This window comes from Eumetopias jubatus, unplaced genomic scaffold (assembly GCF_037043125.1).
Source record: "Eumetopias jubatus isolate StellerSeaLion01/CBP00866 unplaced genomic scaffold, mEumJub1_p1.0 scaffold_4, whole genome shotgun sequence".
NCBI classification, from domain to species: Eukaryota; Metazoa; Chordata; class Mammalia; order Carnivora; family Otariidae; genus Eumetopias; species Eumetopias jubatus.
The window spans coordinates 57,141,018-57,160,827 of NW_028274810.1; the positions used below are offsets into that span (position 1 = coordinate 57,141,018).

Below are 19,810 nucleotides of genomic sequence, written 5' to 3' on the forward strand. Positions count from 1 at the left end.
TTTAAAGATTTGAGATACATACAGGTCAGTTAGTATACGGACTTTATTTGGATTCTTAGTTGGAAAGCTATTAAAAAATTGCAAGAGAGTTGGGCATATTTGAACACTGGTTATTTGATGAGGTTAAGGAATTACTGTTAATATTTGGGGGTGTGAAATAGTACTTTGAATATGTTTTATAAGAGAGTCTTTGTCTTTTAGAGATGTATTCTGAAAAATCACGGATGAAATACAGGATGCCTGAGATTTGCTTCAAAACAATCTGGGGGTGGCCAGGAAGGGGATGGGGTATAGACGGTGTAGGGGTTAATTGTGAGTGATGAGTAGGAGGTGCAATGGGAGTTCATTAATCAATTCTATTCTGTACATACATGGTTTTTTTGCATAATAAAAAAATTTTAAAATGTGACAGTGGAAATAAATGTACTTTTTATTTGTTTTACTAGGGCTCCTTGTAATGAACTTGAAACCCAAACTGAATGTGCCAGATGGAAAGCCAATGTAGAACATAAGCTGAGGTGTTTTGGAGAGGAACAGAAGCTAGTTCATTCCTCTTAGGTCAAGGGAAGCCCTGTTTCTCCCCTAAACGCCAACAAGTCCTCTCTAATGTAGCCATGTTCTTTTACCAAAGAGCCAGAACTTGAGGGGTTAAAATGATGACTAGTACCACCTCCCTTGGCCAACTGTCCCTGTGTGATGAGAGTGGATTTCCCTGGCAGGTAATACTGTCGAGGGAAATGGGAACCAGAGCCAGGTGGGACCCTCCAGCTGGGTTCTGTTCAATCAAGCCTAGTGCCTGATGCTTGAAATGGTGCTTCCTAGCACATTCTCATCCGTATTCATTGAGCTCTTTGGGCCTTTCTCTTAACTGTGACTCAGAGAGGGGTGTACTAACTTATTAATATCATACAGTCAGTAAATGGTGGAAGTGGGACTCACACGTGAGTCCTCTGGTTGCAAGCCCAAGCTTCTTTCCACCATGTATTGCCCTCCCAGGTGTCAGCATTCTTTTTAGGGATGCACCAACCCAGGGTTGCAAATGATAATAGTTGTCATATGGTTGATACTGTGTCAGGAGTTCTACATACATTAGTTAATACAAGTACCTTGTAAGGTAGGTACTATCCTTGTTCCCATTTTACAGACAGGAAAACTGAGACCCCAAATGTCAAAATTTAAGCCCACGTGTGTCTGCCCTCAAACCTTCGACTATATTTTTTAAGCTCCCTCTTCCTACTTCATTGAGGCAGATGTGGAATGAAAGTTTTTTCATAGTTTATTCAAATAGAGGCCTGGAAATGACAAGGTCGAAGGCTTATGCCATCAAAGCACTGAAAGAACGCCTTATCTCCACATTTTGGAACCACTTATTTATTGTTAAAGCATTCACCTAACATTTACGATGTGCCAGGCCATACTACTCACCCCTTTATGAAGAGCAACTCAACAAATATTCACCGCAGTCCTATGAGGTAGGTAGGGGCCATTTTTATTGTTCCCATCTTACCAGTAGGGGAACTGAGGCACTTGCCAACACCACAGAGCTAATAAGATGCACGGCCAAGATTCATCCCAGGCAGTTCTGTGCCTGAGTCTGTGCCTTTGACCTCTACATTGTCTTCATCCCAAGCCCTGTATCTACACATATCAGTAAGAGTCATTGAATGACTTTAATTCCAGTTTCTTAACTCTGAATAATAAAGACCAGAGTGCCTACTATTGGCCGGAGTCCTCACCGAAAGGTAAAGTGACTGATTCCAACAAACTAAGGCCCCAAGCCCCGTGTGTGTAAAATTGTTCTATTCACTTGAGTCAGAAATGTGTTTTGAGGACTGACTCTACCCTTTTGAGCTGCAGTCATAAGAGAGAAAATATGAAATTTAAGGGGATAAATCACGTTAAAGAGCTCAATACCCAGTAGCTATTAAATAGCCCTATTACTTCCTCTGACCCGCCCGCTCCACTGCAGGCCCCACAGCCCCGGCCACCGTCCGCCACTGGCCTGTCTCTTGCTGACCTTCTCCACTCCGCGCCTCTCCCTCTTCTCCTCAAGCTAATCTATAAAAGTCCCTGGCCAACAAACCGATGTTCCCAGAGGGGAGACAGGCCGGGAGATGGGTGACAGAGGTGAAGGGGATTAAGAGTTCACTTGTCATGATAAGCACTGGGTGAGGTATGGAATCGCTGAAATCACTGTGTTGTACACTTGAAACTAATGTAACACTGTATGTTAACTCTACTGGGATTAAAATAAAAAAATAAGTTAAGTGTTCTCTAGGCTTCCCTGAGGGAGGCGTCTCCTTCCGGGTCCTGTTGAATTGAGGCATGGCCGCGGGACATGCTCTGGCCAAAGAACTGTGAGTGGAAGTGGTGTGTGTCATTCTAGATGAAATTGTTGAAAGCCAGGCCAGGCCTTGCCATGCTCCTTTCCCCCCATGCTAACACATCCAGCAACGATTGAGACCGTAAGCTGCTTTTCACCCTGGGTCCTCCAGTGAGGAGATTCTGCACTGGGACCCCACACAACCTTCTGACAGACGGGCAGAATCAGATGCAAGCCTTTATTGTTTTAAGCTGCTGAGGTTTTGGACTTGTTTGTATCACAGCATAAATCTAGCCTCGTCTGACTGAGATGTGTTTTATGATGCTCTTAGGGGATAGGACAAAGGTCCCTAATATGCCTGCAAGGCCTTGCAATATCTTGACCTAAGTGTCAAGCTTCATCTTGAACAGTATTGCCTCTCCGTTTCTCCCCTTCATCTGAACAGGCCTTCCTCCCCTCCCTCAAAGGTGCCAAGCTCCATTCCGCTACAGGCTCTTTGTACATACGTGCTGTTCTGTCTGCCCAGAACATTCTCCCTCCTGCCTGCTGCCTTTACCTGGTTGACTCCGATCTGTCCTAGTAGCCTCAATGGGCTTTCACAGCAATAATACATCCTTTCTAACCCTCATCACAACTACACGCTTACCTTGGTTGCAGTGTTTATTTGGATAATGCTTCTTTTGCCCACTAGACATAAGAACAGTTGCTCAGTTTTTTTTTTTTTTACTTACTATCCCTAGCCCCTGGCATAGTCTTTGGCACATAATGGGTACTCAATTTTTAATGAATAAATAATTGAGTGGAGGGGGGGCGCCTGGGTGGCTCTGTGGGTTGAGCATCTGACTTTGGCTCCGGTCATAATCTCAAGGTGCTGGGATGGAGTCCCGCGTTGGGCTCTGTGCTCAGCGGGGAGTCTGCTTCTCCCCTCTGCCCCTCCCCCACTAGTACTCTCTCTCTCTCTCTCTCTCTCTCTCTAAGTAAAATCTAAAAAGAAAATTGAGTTGATGTATTATAGTGATTATAGGATGGAAATTGGAAGAGACTTCTTGGATTTGAATCCCACCCTGCCATTTAGTTTTTGTATGACCCTGGGTAACTTACCGAGTCTCTTTCTGCCTCAGTTTCCTCATCTGTAAATGGGGATAAAAATAGTTCCTACAGAGGTGGCTGTGAGGATTACATGGATGAAGACACACGTGCTGTATGCTTACTCCCTGGGTCTGGGCTCCAGGCTCACCTTTCTGTATCCTGTTCTGTGGGGCTGGCGGTTTTCTCACTCTATTTTCCAATACTCCCTTCCCAGATGCCAACGCTTCGATCAAGCTGCTGAAAGACACTGGCAGGAGCCTCAGAATAGGAGGGAAGGGAGAGAAAGGCCTTCCTTCCGGTTTCAGCTCCTGTTCACATGTGACAGCAGCAGAGGATGGGTGCACCAACAGCCTCCGGCTCCCGTCAGTGCTCCCAGCACCAGCCGCCGCACGTCCTCTCAGAGGTCTGTGACCACCCGTGTGGTGCGCCCCACCTTCATGGGGCTCCCTCTCCGGAAAGATCCAAGTCTCAGCTGTGTGGAGTTCCTCCTGGGAGCGCCGAGGTTCTGGTAGCCCAGCCTTTCCCTTCTGTGTCCCCAGCTCCAGTGCTGGTGGCTCCTACAGTTCTGGGCTGCTGCAGAGCCCCCTCTTGGAAAACCTATCGGACCCCATTCCCGACTCCTGACTGGGCCCCGATACAACATCTAAAGCACGTGGAACAGCATCAGGCACACAGGAAGCACAGGGGATGTTAAGCCCCGCATTTGTTGAAGTAGCTGAGAAAACCAGCAGTGCCCATCAGAACCCTGCAAAGGGCGTGATGAGCTTGGCATCTATCATGGATAATGCAAACTCCACGGTGCAGAAAGGCTGATCCATCCCCTTAACTGTCACTCAAATACAACCACCCAGGTGTGATTTAAAGCAAATGATGACACAGCTTCCAGAGCATTAGCAATTTTTTATTTTTCCTTTTTTGTTGCATAGGAAATGCAGTACTTGCTTCCAGTAATTGTATCGTAATGTGAGAAGGTGGTAGCACTAATGGTTGAATACAAGAGTTAAACTAATCCACACCAGCTCAAAAAACCTGTGGAGATTTAGTTGAATAAGAATGGACGCCCACAGTGATTCTCAACCAATTACAAATTTTCACAGAACACAGTAAAACTAAAAGGGTAGCTATGAGAGTCAATACAAGTATACTAGAGGCACAGGGGGCCCGGCTCATAAAAACAAATGTCAAACCAAGTTATTAACACGGGGGGGTATTTAGTTTCACAACAGATCTCTTTTCATCTCTGGAAGTGTTCGGTCCCCTCCCCCCCCCCCCCCCCGCAATTTGAAATGAAAAAGATACCCGAGGTATCCTGAGTGGACAGATTTCCAAGGGTGGTGGGAAAGGTCCCCAGGGAACTCTGTTCTGCATAAAGAGGTCAGGGGTGTAGGGAAGGGGAACCATGTATTTGCCTTGAAAAGTCTTTCTTGAGGACCTCCTAGAACCTGATAAAGCTCCAGCTCTAGGTCTAGTAAGTATCTCAGGGGTGACACTATCAAATGCCTTCACAGTGCAGACAGGCTGGTCTGAGACCAGGGAGAAAAAAATGAAGCTGGCAGCTAGCTCTCTCAAATCCTCCATCCCCACACAGCGAGTGGCCTCGTGACCTTCGGTTGAGATGTTAAAAAAAAAAAATTGCTGATTTAATAGACTATTACTAAAAAAATAAAAATTAAAAAAAATGGAAAATTAGAGTAACACAAATAGAATCAAAGGGGGAAGAGCTTCTGTCATTTTGAGAAGCCGAGCATAAGAATAGCAGGAAAAATAGCCCAATTCACGGGACACTATTTGTCCTTAAAGCACTGTGGAGATACAAAAGTTCCCATTGCACGACCTGGTGTTTTCTACCATGAAGGTGCTCTGGTTGGATTCGAGGTGGCACTTCCACCATATATATATTCCCGTGGCCCAGACACATTTTGGAAATTGGAGTTTTTTTGAATTAAGTCGCATAAGGAGGCTGCATGTGAAACTCGGGATGCCTGCCACACAGGCGAGGTCCTGCCCCCACACACACTGCTGCCTCCCCGCTCTGGTGCGCTCAATGGCAGGTGGTCCCCTATCTCTCCGAGCATTTCCGGTACCTACTCCCCATGTCCCCGTTCCCCTCATCTGGTTATGTAACCCTCTGGGGGCATAAAAGGCAGATGGGTGCTGGTTTCGGGGGAAAAAAGATGAGATGAAACTGATTTAATTTGGGAAGCAAGTAGTTTCAAATTTAGACCAAAAAAAAAAAGTATATTTAAAAAAAAAAATCCCGTGTTAATAGCAAACTCCTTTTTCTTATGAATCGGGCCCAAAGTTTGTACAGAGTTTTATTTTTGAAGAAAATATTGCAACTGTGCATGAAACTAAATAGCCATGTGATTTCTTAAAGATTTTTTTCATTTTTTTTTTTCCTTTTAACATGAGGAAGTCTGGTGTGAAGACGGACCAAGCATGGGTACCTGGCTGAACATTGTCCATCAAGAAAACGCTTCAGGGTCGGCATAGCTTCAGCCGAGGGTCAAGGAAAATGTCCCTCGCTTGGAAATGTTCTCAGATTCTCAGAGTGTCTTTGTAGCACAGTTCTTGAAACACAAGCGGTTGTTTTGAGACAAAAGTCTTGCCAGGGACTGATTTCTGAAATCAACCACCCATGCTTGTCCCCTAGGAGAAAGAAAACAAAAACAAAAACAAAAAACAAAAACAAAAACACAAGTAATACTGAATTTAAGTAAATGTATACCTCCAAAATACTGAAAACAGCCGAAATCAAGAAAGACAGAATTTGCGTTCTCAGTGAAATACCTTTAAACCTAGCTGACAAGAACCAAATCAGGAAAAAAAAGACTAACATAACTTTGAGTAATATTCATACAGTTCACTAAGCATTATGGAATAGCATGCATTAATATTGTACGGTTATTTTACATCACCTATACCAGAAGGTCCTGACTGACAGCGAAGGCTACCGGTGTAGAAAAATCTTACTTCAGAAGAGCAATATAATACAGATTTCACAGGCACTACATTTTAATATATCAGGTATTATGCTGGTTTTCTTATAATTCTTTCTGTCCTAAAGCTGGCATTATAACAATGACCAAAAAGGCAAGGATTGAAGTAAACGGAAAGTAGATACCAAAGTTGATACAGTTTTTTTTTTCTTCAGATAGATTAGTGCATAGTTCTCATGCAGATAAACACTGCTATGCATTTACACTGTTGGAAAGCAGAGTGAATTGAGCCCAAGTTGTCACATTGGTGTAAATCATTTTGTCAGCCTGTAATAGCACCATGTAATGGATTTGCATTAAACATTAAATTGATTTCAGAATTGGTGACACAGTATTCACTACAGTTAAGTGCTATGGAATAGCTTCAATGTTACCTGCTATGTATCAAAGCAATTTTCATCCCACTGCTTTTTTATTGGAAAAAATAAAAGGAACACATACACGACACTCATTAGGCAAATGCACAGCCTTGGACGTGGAGAAGGCAGAGCGGGTTTACTGTCAAACAGTAAATACATGCATTGACTTCGGGACGAAGCTGGCCTTGGAAGCCGGCTGGAATGAAAGCCCTGCCGGTGGGCAGTCAGCTTTCTGAGACCGTCCGAGGACAGATCTCCGAGGGTGGGTGGTGCGGTGCCACTGAAGCTCTCCTTACATTACCATGCCAGTTGTGTTTTAAATTTGTTCTATGGAGGCCTGCTAACGGGGGGGGGGGGAGGGGGGGGAAGAAACACTGAAAGAAAGGAAAGAGAGAAAGAAAGATGGGGAGAGACAGAGAGAGAGAGAGACCACCACCACTATGGACAAAAAGATATATCCAGAGACATGATGCAAAGTACATTAAATGACATTCCTAGAAATCCCTCCCCCCCCAAAAAAAAATCACAAGGAAAAAAAATGTTTTTCTTAATCCAGATTTCATAAATACTGTATGACAAAATTTAAAGTTTATGGGGACAAGGGTTTGAAAAGTAAAAAACTTTTTGAGATGGGTGTTGCATATTCCTGTGGGCTGACTGAACACCGTGACTCTGGAAAATTTGGGTTCCCTTACACTTTGACTGTCAGAGAATGAGGACCGCAAGTGTGGGGAAGTGCACCTGTCGGTTTGCGGGGGAGGGGTGCCCACGCCTGACTGTGGGGTGGGGGTGCGGAGGGGCTGACACCAATAACTGCCATACCAGGGTGTGAAGAAACTTCTAGAAAAGTTCGCTTGAACCTCAGAGGAAAGTAAAAGGCTCTGGGATGGAGAGAGTGTCATTAAGGGGAGGGCCTCTGCCCATGAATGATCAGAAAAAGAGCATTTTAATGGCAGGGGGATGGGTCAGGAAAAAAAAAAGCCTATAGAAAAATGATGAGATTTAGTGTTTGTGCCTCTGACTTCAGTTCCCAAAGAAAAAAACATGGAGAGTGATTTGAGGGACTTCTCTTTGCCAATATTGTTAATGCCATTTGATGGGAGAGAAAAAATTCCAATGTGTCTCAGAATCAAGGGCGGGGCCTTTAAATTCGGCCAGCCCTCAGCCTGTCAGTCTATACACCCCAGGTAGCAAAGTCTTCTTCAAACATCTTCGCTTGGCTTTCATCTAAAAAGGTAAACACTCGGATTGTTGGTGTTTCTTTTTTCCTGCTTGATCACAACTGAACTACAGTTTCCTGCTGCTTTCTGGACAATGAAACATGAACAAAAATGTAACTTAGTGTATTTAATACTTAACCCCTGTTCGTTATCACCCTAGACTGCCTCCTTAATGTTTTAAAGCCTTTAAAACATTTTTTTTTCCTGCAAATCTGTTCAGAGTTCCCTAATTTTAGCTTCATCAAACTTAATACAACAAAATACCTTCAAAAATACAGCATACCTGTAACGTCCATTTACAATGGTTTTTCAGTAGACCTATACTTCTGAAGCATAGGAATATGCTATACCATTGAGAGAAAAAAAATAAGTGTATTTAAATACTTACAAAAAAAAAAAAGGAAACAGGAAAGTTTTAAACTTAAATCCAGTTCCCAAAGGGGGGGGCGGGAAAGAAAGAAAAGCAATTCTATGAACGCTGCCTTTATAATGGACAATCAGAAATTTCACTAGGCTAATTTGACAGAAATTTTTCCTCATTTAAACAACATTACAAAAGTCCTGCATTATAAAATAGGGTAGAATAAATCAGTGTAATCAATAAAACTATACAACAATACAAATTACATATCTTCTGAGTGGGCAGTTTATTCTCTCTCTTTGCAGTCATGACTACAACATGCTCACTAAAAACAACTAAAACTGCCCAAACTATTGCTTAGTTTGTTTTGTTTTAAAAAAAGGGTGCAATTTTATTGTATATACAACCAATTTACTGGTAATACCTTGGCTTATCGCAAGGTTCTGACAAAATGTTTGTCTAGGCTTTTTTCCCTTCACTGTGAAGCACTGAAAGCTGCTATTTTTTTCTTTTTTTTTTCTTTTTTCTTTTTTTAGTGCACATATGTCATAATAAAGTAATGCCCAGCTAAGTGCTATAGGGGAAGGCAAAGTATGCTGGCTGGCTATAGGAAGTGACACCATATACTGACAATCACACCATACAACAGCGCCAAACGACTATTCAACCACTTATCAGACACATATGAAAATCCAAAATGTTTTATTTTATTTTTTTTTCCTTAAATAGAGATAACCAGTAAACAATTTTCAGAACTTGGAAGTTTAAAAACGTGCATATAAAAATGGGCATTATATACTTTTTATTGAATGTGGATTGACTGCAGTCTGCTAAGAAAAATGGGGTGTGGGAGCTGAAGAAAAAGGAAGTTGTCTTTTTTTTTTTTAAGGCTTGCTTGTGAAAGGAACAGTTGTAAAAACAAAATTGCTTGAAGCAGGGTCAGCTTAGTGCTTCACAGTTTGACTGCTTCTCTAAGAGGAGCCCTTCCTGCGCACGTGCATTCAAAACTCACAAAAAAAAGTACAAAGACAAACACCTAAAACACACTGCGTCAAGTGCAGCACCGACTTTGGTCAAATAAAAAAAAATAAAAGAAAAATTAATAATCGCTAAGCTTTTCTACACGATATAAGCAGGTATTGCATATTTTCATATATCTGGGGGGGGGGAATAAAGGAAGACTCCAAATAAATTGTAAAATGCAGCAACATCCAAAATACTGATATTCTAAAGCCATCTACAGATCTCAGAATAGCACTGCCACTGACCACAGAGGACAATAAAGACTACTCCTATCTGCGGAACAACTAACTCTCTATTTAGTTCTAGATGTTGAAACTGACGATGGCTGACATAAAAGTCACATTTACAAAAAGTGTCTCCAAATGCTTGACGAGGGAAAAACCCCTTTCAATAGAGGAGCATGTGCAACAATTCCACAAATAATCGCTATCCAGGGCAAGGCACATTGATATGGAATTTTTGTTTTCGTGCAAATTAAGGAAAAAAAACAAAACAAAACAACATTGTTTCAGGGGGGAAAGATGAGGAGCAAAGTGTCTTCCCAAGAATTTCAGTTACTTGATTGTATAGGACAGTAGTAGAACCCTTCTGAAGGGCTGAAAAACATAGTTTAAAGGCAAGTGCCTAGAGTAGGGATTACAATATTGTGTCTTAATGCACTCTACTTTATCCTACATTAACTATATAAAAATTAGTTACTAACACTAGAACATGCAGAGACTTTCTCTGATCAGCAGGGCTTGCCAACCAGAACGTATATATATGTATAGTATAGGAAACCTTCTTGAAGTTGCATGGGAAGCAAAGGGGTGCTTCGCTGTCTGGTAGAAAAATCACTTGCACTTTTTTTGTTACTTTTTTTGTTTTTTTTTGTGTGTGTGTGTATTTTTTTTTTACATAAGATACAGGACATTTGGGGGTGCAAACTTTTTTTTTCCCTAACAGGTCCCCTTGATCTGAATGGGCACCAGCATTTATGTCCGTATTGGTTTCATTATTATTATTATTTTTTTTTTTTCCCATAGCCCAGTTCAGGAGCGCAAAGGTCTTGAAAAGTTCTGGACAATCTCTGGTACAATGAAGTGTCTGATAACTGATAAATCCTATGTTGCTGGATACATGTAAAAATTTTCAGAATTGGCATAATCCATTATAGTGACTTCTAGCTTATAAAATTAACAGATACCATGATTTCATTTTAGTTATGTGCTTTGATAACAGAAAATAATTAATTAGCATTTAATGTAGTTAACATATCGTGGTAAAAGCACCATTAGATTTGTTTTTTTGTTTTTTTTTTTAATTTTCCTTCAGTTTTTAAAGGGATACAAGTTTAACAATAAAAAACATAAAAAGCAAAAATAGCTCCCCTTTTTCTTGCAAGGCTGTTTTTTACCCCGATAATTTAGAGTCCTGGGGTGGAAGGACTTGAAAAACAAAAATAGAATTTTCAACAATCTCTATCTTACAAAGATATTTAGCTATCCAATGAAATTGCACTTTACTCATTTCAAAATTCGATTGTTTTGATTGATTCCTGTCAGTTTCTGTCAAAACAGACCATCTTCCCCATTTCCATGTGAATTTGTGTGTCATTGTTGAAATTGTTGAAAAAATGTTTTTTTTTTTTTTTTTAAATGTAAGTGCAGCATTTCACAACTTTTAAAAAACTGAATAGTAGTAGTAGTTTGTCATTTCGGAATTGTTCTGCAACGTGAGTGGATTCACTGTCCTTGTGGGCCATGTTATATATTTAACTGCTGACTGCTGAACCAAACCAAACCAAAAGAAAAAATAAAAAAGGAACATAACTGCATTTTCTTTTTCCAATATGTTACAGAAAAACATTGCCCTTTGACTGTCCCGTAAGTTATATATTGCAGATCTCAGCTACTACAAAAGATTTCGTTCTCTATGCGCCTCCTGATGACTCAAGGAGGCTCACACCTGTGTGGGTAAATTCATGAAATACTGTGAAACAGCCAGGCTCCGTAAGGAAAGTGTGTTACAACGGGAAGTCAGTGAGCAAGGGTAGACCTCCACTAGCCACATCACCTAATGCTCACGCTACCACGGAAACACTCCCAATGTTACAAAGCCCAACCATTTCCAGCACCATATGAGAAAATTACAACAGTCCCTAAAGTATTTAAAAAAAAAAATCCCAAAAGGTTATGGCCTTTGTTGTTTGACCATAATGCTCGCTGTTTCCATGTACAAGTTGATTGGATTCTCCCCTTCCACTGACAGTGAAGTTGTAACCGCGCTGGGTTGAGGATGCGTCCATGTTACAGAGTTGAGAAGGGGTCAGGTGGTCTGTCTGGTGGATGGTGGGACGCTGCGACTTTTATCCCAGGTACCAGGACTGGAAGACAAAAGGAAAAGAGCAATTAGAGGTACAGTTTTGAAAGTAACATATTTTAGAAGTTGCCCTTCCGACCATGAAATTGGGATCTCTATTAGGAATGAAGTGGGGTGGGAGGGGAGGATTTTCTGGGAATGGAAGAGAGGAATGACAGACAGTAGTAAATCTTGAGTCACTGAAGTTGATCTTATTCCTCTGAAGTTGAAACTCAGTGTCTTCACTGGGGTTTGCCAACGTTCTGAGTATGTCTCAAAAATAAAGTGTTTGTGTCCACTTGAAATACATATGTGGGTTTTGCAGGCTGGCAGGGGCAGCTACAGGAGGGCAAGAAGCTTGATCATCTTGTCACTGAGTCCTCAGTCCTAGCACAGTGCCTGCAGTAGAAGGTTCTCAACAAACAAATGTTGAACGAACAGACAATGGGTGAGGGAAGAGGTTTCCTGTGCTGATCAATGTCTACTTGGATGATTTCCACATCTCCTTTTCAATGAGATGGAGGCCCTAAAGACGGTGCTGTGACATTCTTTGAATGGGCACGGATGATCAACAATGACATAAAAATAAGTGGGGGTGAAGCAGATAAAGGGGCTGCACGAAGAGTCCTGTGTGATTTGGGCAAGTCACAGCACCTCTTTGATACCCAGTTTCCTTTATGTGTGCCTGAGGTAGATTTTATGAGGTAAAATGCTCCTTTTGGCTCAATATTTCTAAGATAATTTTTCAAAAATGACATACAATAATCCAATGTGATCAAGATTTCACCCTGTTAGCTGCCATGATGTCCAAAGGACAAAAATGAGGCCATTGCATAGCCCTTGCTCTTGTTTTTGTTTGTTCAGCACTTATTTAGGAAACCTTCCATATGCCTGCTGGGGCCCAGCTACCAGTTACCTTTTCCTTTCAAAAATCCTTAGGTGATTGGCTTTGGACAACAGTCTAGTGAATCGTCACTTTATATGCCAGCATTGTTTTCTCTGCTAGCTAAACAAAGTGGCCAGTTATGGTGTACTATCAAAGTTGGTTTCTAAGTGAAATAGAGAAGTGTTTGGCTTTTGCCAACTTTTCCCTAGAGATACTGTGCCAAATTCACCACATTCATCATCATTCACAGAAAAATTGTCAACTTCTAGCAAAAGTGAATGTCTCTGAAATCTCTGAGTTGGCAGTATCAGAAAGGGGTACATTCGAGTGGATTCAGTCAGACGAAGGCTCATCGGTGCCCAAGAGATTCAATTAGGTAAAGGACGGCCTCTGATCCCAGGGGTGAACGGCGAAATGATAGTTCCGTGGATAGCTACCAGGTATGAGATTTCCTGGTCACACAAGCTACCTTTGATTTCCAGAGGACTTGAAAAACCCAAGCCTAACCCGAAAAACTACTCATCCTGTGTACTTTTAGATGTTCCTCTTTGACCACATGCTCTGAGAACACAATAAAGCCTCTTGTGTCCTGAAAGGAAATCATCCTGGCAAAGACACACAGCCTACATCTAACTGGACAAAAGGAAGGAGAGGGGGAAAGAAAGGAGAGGGGAGGCAAGGCCTGAACTGTATTTCCAGTAGGCCTCTCCTCCTAGCTGACGGATCCGTGCGTGCCACGGCCGCGCTCTCTCGCTCACAAAACAGTCTCCAAGTTTGGGTGCGGCGAATAATGCTTACAGGATTTCTGTTCTCACACTTTCTAAGTCAGTTGTGAAATTCCAGCCTTCTTCAATTTGACGCTGCATAGTAGTTCTCGAAGCAAACACCGGGGACCCAGTGAGTCAGCAGGGGGAGCAGTTTTCCATACCACAGTTTCTGGACACAACCTCAGCGCAACAAAAATCTGCAGTGGCTCTGCACTTCTCTTAAAAAGCAAAGCAAAAAAAAAAAAAAAAAGTTTCTTCACACATCTTACTATTCAGTGTGTGCCTTGCCGACAAGGTTACCCCAGAGCAGCTCTGTAATCCTTCACTGAAATAGGCTTTATTGATTGCTCTGGTCTATTGTTCTCTTTTCAAGTCCCCCAAGTTCAAGTTCATCCTGGTGTTACATCATGTCTGGTTGCTAAGAGCAACCAGACAGACCCAGACGTGACTATCATTAGCAAGAAACCCTCCGCTCTCCTCCCACCAACCTTCCAGTGGCTCTGACGTAGCAGGCCCACTGCAAACACATTGAAGTATTTATTCTGCCTAATTTATGACCTACACAGCAAGCAAGACCCCCACTCCAAAAACCAACACTGTTGTATATTTAATTAATCTGTCTTTCTCTGGCACTTGGGAAAGTTAGACAAAGGACTAATTATTGTGTTTCACTCTCCACACTTTTCTTTTGGGGGGGTGAATATTTGCATGGGAAAGAAAACTACAAGGCCTAGCATTGCCCCCCACCCCGCCACTTTTTCTTTTTGCCCTATTGACATTTCATGAAATACTTTAGCTGCTTAAGGGAATTAGAAAAAAAAATGTGATGTGAATGTTACTCCTTCTGAGTTGGTATTCAGTAACACAAATCAACTCATGACATGTTTAAATTTAAATGCTAACCACACACTCTCAGAGTTACTTTAAAGGTTAGTTTTTAATCAATAGAAGTTGCTGACTCCGGGTTTTTGAGCTGCGCACTGCAGCTCTTGGGCTTTTGTCTACCGTTAGAGCTTTCAAACTTTTTTTTTTTCCTTGAGATGATTTTAGCAATGATTTTCAGACACAGAAGGCTATTGTGCTCTGACCAGCAACATGTCAATAGAGAAGCGAGTTGCCCTGTGGTGTGGTGTCAATATGACTCCTGAAGGCATGGGTTGGGGGTCTTTAATAACCCGTGAAAAAAACTTAATTAACCCTTTCAGGCCCAAACCAAAACCTATTCTTAAACTTTTTCACTCCTGTAATTTGACCATTAGTACTTATTTCAACATCACACTAATCTTCATGACAATTAACCCAGCTACTTGACCAAGGCTCCCCCACTACCCCCCCCCCCCACAATGGGAAGTCAATCCGTTAGGGGAACCACACAGGGAATTTGTTTTTTGAGGATTTTTGGGGGGGGGGAATGAGGTCTCTTTGATTAAATCATTTATTTGCCGAGATGGCAGATAAACAGTTATAATAAGAATAATAAAAAAACTCATCCATTTCACTGAATTATTTTCTCATGATCAGTTTGTAGCTGAAGACGCTCCTAATTTCTTTATGATGAATGTGATAGTTGCACATGTATATGCCACTCGATTTCTAGAAACTTCCATGAACTACTAATAACATCAAATGGACAAGGCAGTGTTTGGAAAAGCCCACTTTTCTCTTGTGATGTTTTCTTAGAAAATCTATTATGCAAGCAGTGCTAGTTTCAAAACATGACTTGAAGAATGACTCTGAGCATTTTTTTTTCCTTGGGTCATACAAGAGAAATATAAAAATAATCCTGAGGTTGTTAAATTGTTGGGGTTGAGTAGCAAATCACTGGGAAAATGGTGCCACACCAAACAAAATTCATTTATGGAGAGTCAAAAAATTGTCTTCAGACATTTACTGACACAAACTTCCATTTCATATGGTTTCTGCCTTCATACTTTATAACCCCTTAATCTAACCTACTGCATCCAGATGGACTACAAAGGAATCTCTGTCCCTTATCTGCAGAGAGTTCCAATATTACAATACAATATAGGACGATGTTATCTTGATACATTTACATTAAGGAAGTAAACACAGAGCTTTGATCTATTTTTTTCCTCAGGGACTTTCAGCTATAGTTGTTTTGGAGGTCCATAAATCCACACTCCCACAGAGGCTCCAGTTCAGTAAAATTACTCCATTACATTCACAATTTCTACAGTTTGGGATGTGCCGGGTGGGGGGGGTGGGGGGGAACGGCGAAGGGTGGTAATTGTCCTCTTTCAGTGTTCAAGGTGAAACATCAAAAGAAACCTGCAGTCCAGGACCAGAGCTCAGCTTTCCTTTTCTCCAGTCAAATGAAGAAGTAATCTCATCAGGTTGGAAAGTGCTGACTAAGGATTTAATAAAGTGCCTGCAGATGTGGCGTCTCTAAGGTATTCAACTCATGTAATGCAAAACAGCTCCACACTGAATGTGCTTATAAAATTTCATTTAACCATTGCAGCGCGAAATTTTTTTTTCACCGTTCTCTAAGGAGTTTTATCACACTTCCCGCCCCTTAATTTACAGCTCCATGAAAGTTCGAATCCCATTCTGCTGGGATTCTGGAATCCTCACAGTAGTCAGGTTTTATGAACCATAAACAATATCCATCCGGCTGCATCCTAAACAGGAAGGCTGGGACGGCAGTAGGCACCTTTGACAGTGCCAGGCTCTTTCCTTTCTTATGCCCCACAGAGAGCAATTAGGAAACTCTTTTCCCAAAATTTGGTCATGAGCTGGCCCCAAGACATGGTCGACGAAGACTAGACTCCTTCGTCAACAACAAATGTTCTAATGTGAATAACAAGTTTTTTCTTTTTTTAAAGGGTCTTTTATATACTCTTCTCACTAAGAGGGCAGGATGTATATTTGAACAACAAAAGGAAATACAAGTCTGTTTGAGATAGCTCTATTTTACTTTAACCAAAAAAAGAGAGGGTGCAGGGGGTGGGGATGGGGAGGGTGGTACAGATTGTGACGCAGCAGAATCTGTTTTTCAGATTAAAAAGTTAAACAAAAGGCCTCAAGGGCAAAGTTGAACACTGCGGAAGGAGGCTGTTAATGTGGAATCCAGAACTGGGTGTGACACTTCGCTTTCTTCCCCAGGCAAGGTGGGTTATTTAAGGACATTCATACACAGAAAACAGAGACGTGCAGATACTGGGAGGCCTCTGTCTCCATGGCCCCAGCAGGCCCGACTCTTCATCAGCCCCGAAGAGGACGCTACCAACCGGGACTGCGTGAGTTGTGGCCACCATTTTGACTCTTGTCTTGAGGAGAGGCTGTCTCTGCGGGGTTGCACTCATCCAGCTTGTCATTTTTGGCTTCCTGCTCTGGTTTGGATGAGCTAAAGCCCACTGTTGAGCCTGAATGAGTCGCCCTCGGCAAATCAGCCCCAAACCTGGTAGCTCCCCGGCCCCCTTTCAATACAACAGAAATGGACAGGCCTTCCGGGTTTCTCACATCAGTAGACACCATTTTGGAGCATTTCTTCACTCATTCTGCAAGCACCAGGGGCCCGATGTGTGCTTGGTGCTATGTATGCTAGGCCCTGGGCATAGAAAGTGTGCAATAAATAGGTCCTGCCCTTAAGGAGTGGTTTGCATAGAAAGACGGCACTGAACCGCAGCCTTCCATACCCTTCAAGATACCAGGCCCTGCTGGTCTCACAGTAGGATCAACCTTTATCAACCTCATATCGACTGATGAGGCTAAGCATTCAATGTCTGAGGGACCCTGGACTGAGTCCCACTCTTTCCCTTAGCAAGTTGTGTGACTTTACCTAAGGAGGTCTCTGTCCTCGGGCCCCCAGAGGACTGCTGTGGGGAGTCTGTCTCTGCACGCCAGGAGAGGAGAGTGGGTTTTTACACTGGTTTCTTCTGAAAAAGGTGGGCAGCTATCCACAGGTGTCAGTTACTGATATTGCCAGCCACGGGCTTTGATCTCTGCCATCATTTTTCTTGTCTGATTTTGTTAATTAAAGAAAGCCTGTTTTCAATAATGCTAAACCAAGACTTGTTTATTGTACAGGAAACTATTAAAACATTAATGGGCCATGATTGGCCCCACTTACCTTTGTGGCCTTATCTTTTCACTGCCTGTACTCAACACTTGTGCTGTGTGAAACTCCTTCCAGATCCCCCAAAGCCAAACGTTTTCTCCCTGCTGGGCCTTGGCACGGGCCATCCTGTTCTCCTTGGCCTTGCTAACACTTGCTAGTTCTTGCATTCTCAGATTAGTATCCCTTCTTCCAAGGGGTCTTTCTCCAGGCCTTTCGTCCTGGGGTTTACCTCTGTCACAGTCTCTGAACTGTAATTACCTGTGTTCTCCCCAAGAAAATGGATATCTTGTTGAGTGTGGCATCCCTGGTGTCTTGCCCAGTGGCTGGGGCAGAGTAGGCAGTTACTAAATACAGTTGAAGGAAGGAAGGAAGGAAGGAAGGAAGGAAGGAAGGAAGGAAGGAAGGAAGGAAGGGGCTGTCTCTAAGGTTCTTGAAGCCTGGTGTCAGTTACCCCAATAGGGTATTTAGATGGATGACTTCCAGCATAGCTGAGCCACATCCATGCTCATGCCCCGTGGCCACGTGGCTCGGCCCCCCCCACCCATGACAGACGTGCTCCTGAGAGACACAGGCAGGTCCCCGCAAGCTGCCCCAGGCAGTTCTGACGGAAGAGCTGCTGCAGCGGGGCCAACTGCGTCAGCAGCACGTGCGATAGTGTTGTAACATGGACGGCTGCCTACTTACTACAAGCACAGAGCAGTTGTCCAAACCACCGCTCCCTGGAGAGTGACCGTGCTGCTCTCGGCCAAGACCTCCGTTTGGTTCAAACCTCAAGACGGGAAAACACTAATCTTTTTACCCAATAAGCCATCCAGCACCTCCAAACCTTGGGAGTACACACACAATCCAATTATTCCGACTGTTGTTCCAAAGTCTAAATCTTTCGCCGTCTTCCAACTTGCCCCAGTGTCTGCCTCCCCATCAAGTACTTTTTTTTTCTTCTTGGTCTCCCTTTACAGTCTCATCTGAGTAAGCTTTTACCTCATGAAACCAAAGACTTCCGAATGAACAACTGCACTCTGGCCCGCTCGCGTTCGTGCTGCAGACTTCCCAGAGGGCTGTGTGCCTCGCGGTGGAGCTCGGGCCCCGGAGGCCGAGTTAGCAGAACCCCGTCGTTGAACCAGTACACACCATTCTGTACTAGTGAAGTCATCTTAGGCAAGTTCCTTAGCACTCCTGGGTCTCCATATTGGACTCCATGAAATGGAGATAACAACTTGATCAGTTTTTATGGGGCTTAGATGAGCTAATGCCTGGCTAGAGGCAAGCACACAAAACCAGAAGGCCGGGGTAAATGGACTCTCTAACTCTAACATGTGTACGGGCCCTACGGTCCACGTGAGACCCCAGGAGGACCGGTTCCCTTGGAAAGTCATCGCTCAACAAGGCGGCTCTCTCTTACTTAATGATATAATTTCTTAGTTAAAAGTAGCAGCTGCATCAGTTCCATTCCCCCACTTGCAAGAGAAAGTTCTTGAGAAAATAAAAATCTGTCTTTAATTGCGGTATTAAAATCAGCAGCGAAACCAACCACACAAAAGGAATTGGCTCAAGTTTATGAAAGGCATTTGGGTCCTTGCCTTGCAAGGCTAAACTGCACGCCTTGGAAGTTGGGGGTGAGCGGGGGAGAGGGGAGGCGGGGGTGGGGTGGGGGGAAGTCGTCAGGCAACCGAGTGGGACAGAAACAATCCTATTTTGGTTTTTGTTAGTGAACGGCATACTACATAGATCAGAGACTTCTTATAAAATACAAACCCCCACTGTACACAAAGCACAGGAAAATGTGAGGAAAAAAGGGAAAAACTAAAAGCAGCTTAGGGTGTGTTAACGCTGCTATTCTGTCAGCTTAAAGAGTATTTTATGCTTGATCAACAGCTCTTTTTTATTGTGCTTTTCTTTCATTCATTCAAGACATCAAAGCTGAGCACCACCAGTGTACCTGCCCTTCTGGAGCCGCTTGTGAGGGGGTTCTAATGAAGCACGACTCTGGGAGCCGGAGACCCCCGTGGACACGGCAGTTCAAAGGGAATATTTCAACAATGATTACATTTTGTAAATCTTTTTATGAAAGAGACAGCTTATTTCCTGCTTTTTCATGAAAAATAGATTCTATCCATTAAAGTGAGCCCGCGCCACGGAAGCTGCTTGAGATCTGAGGTGCAGCGTGGAGATTAAGGGGACAACGGCCCGATGAAATCGTCCAGAGTTCCTATCTGTTTGGCTAGGATGGCACTGCCGGATTTTCTGGGTGGAGCCCAGACGGTGCGCTGGATGGCTCTGCTAGCGGAAATGCAGTGACAATGGTGCTTCGAGGTTTATTTTCAGCCGGGGGCCTGGTGTTTATTGTTTGTTCCTTTTTATT

The 19,810-nt window shown here is 43.0% G+C and overlaps 1 protein-coding gene across 2 annotated transcripts in view; it reads right to left on the bottom strand.

Moving 5' to 3' along the window:
- Nucleotides 1–8,422: 8,422 nt before the first annotated feature.
- The window catches only part of NFIA (nuclear factor I A), a 360,963-nt gene continuing 349,575 nt past the window's right edge, over nucleotides 8,423–19,810 (bottom strand). For both annotated transcript variants that reach the window (XM_028106853.2, XM_028106852.2), the window contains one exon: nucleotides 8,423–11,739. In XM_028106853.2, coding sequence (XP_027962654.1) covers nucleotides 11,663–11,739 — 77 coding nt within the window. In that variant the 3' untranslated portion in view covers nucleotides 8,423–11,662. The remainder of the gene's footprint in view (nucleotides 11,740–19,810) is intronic.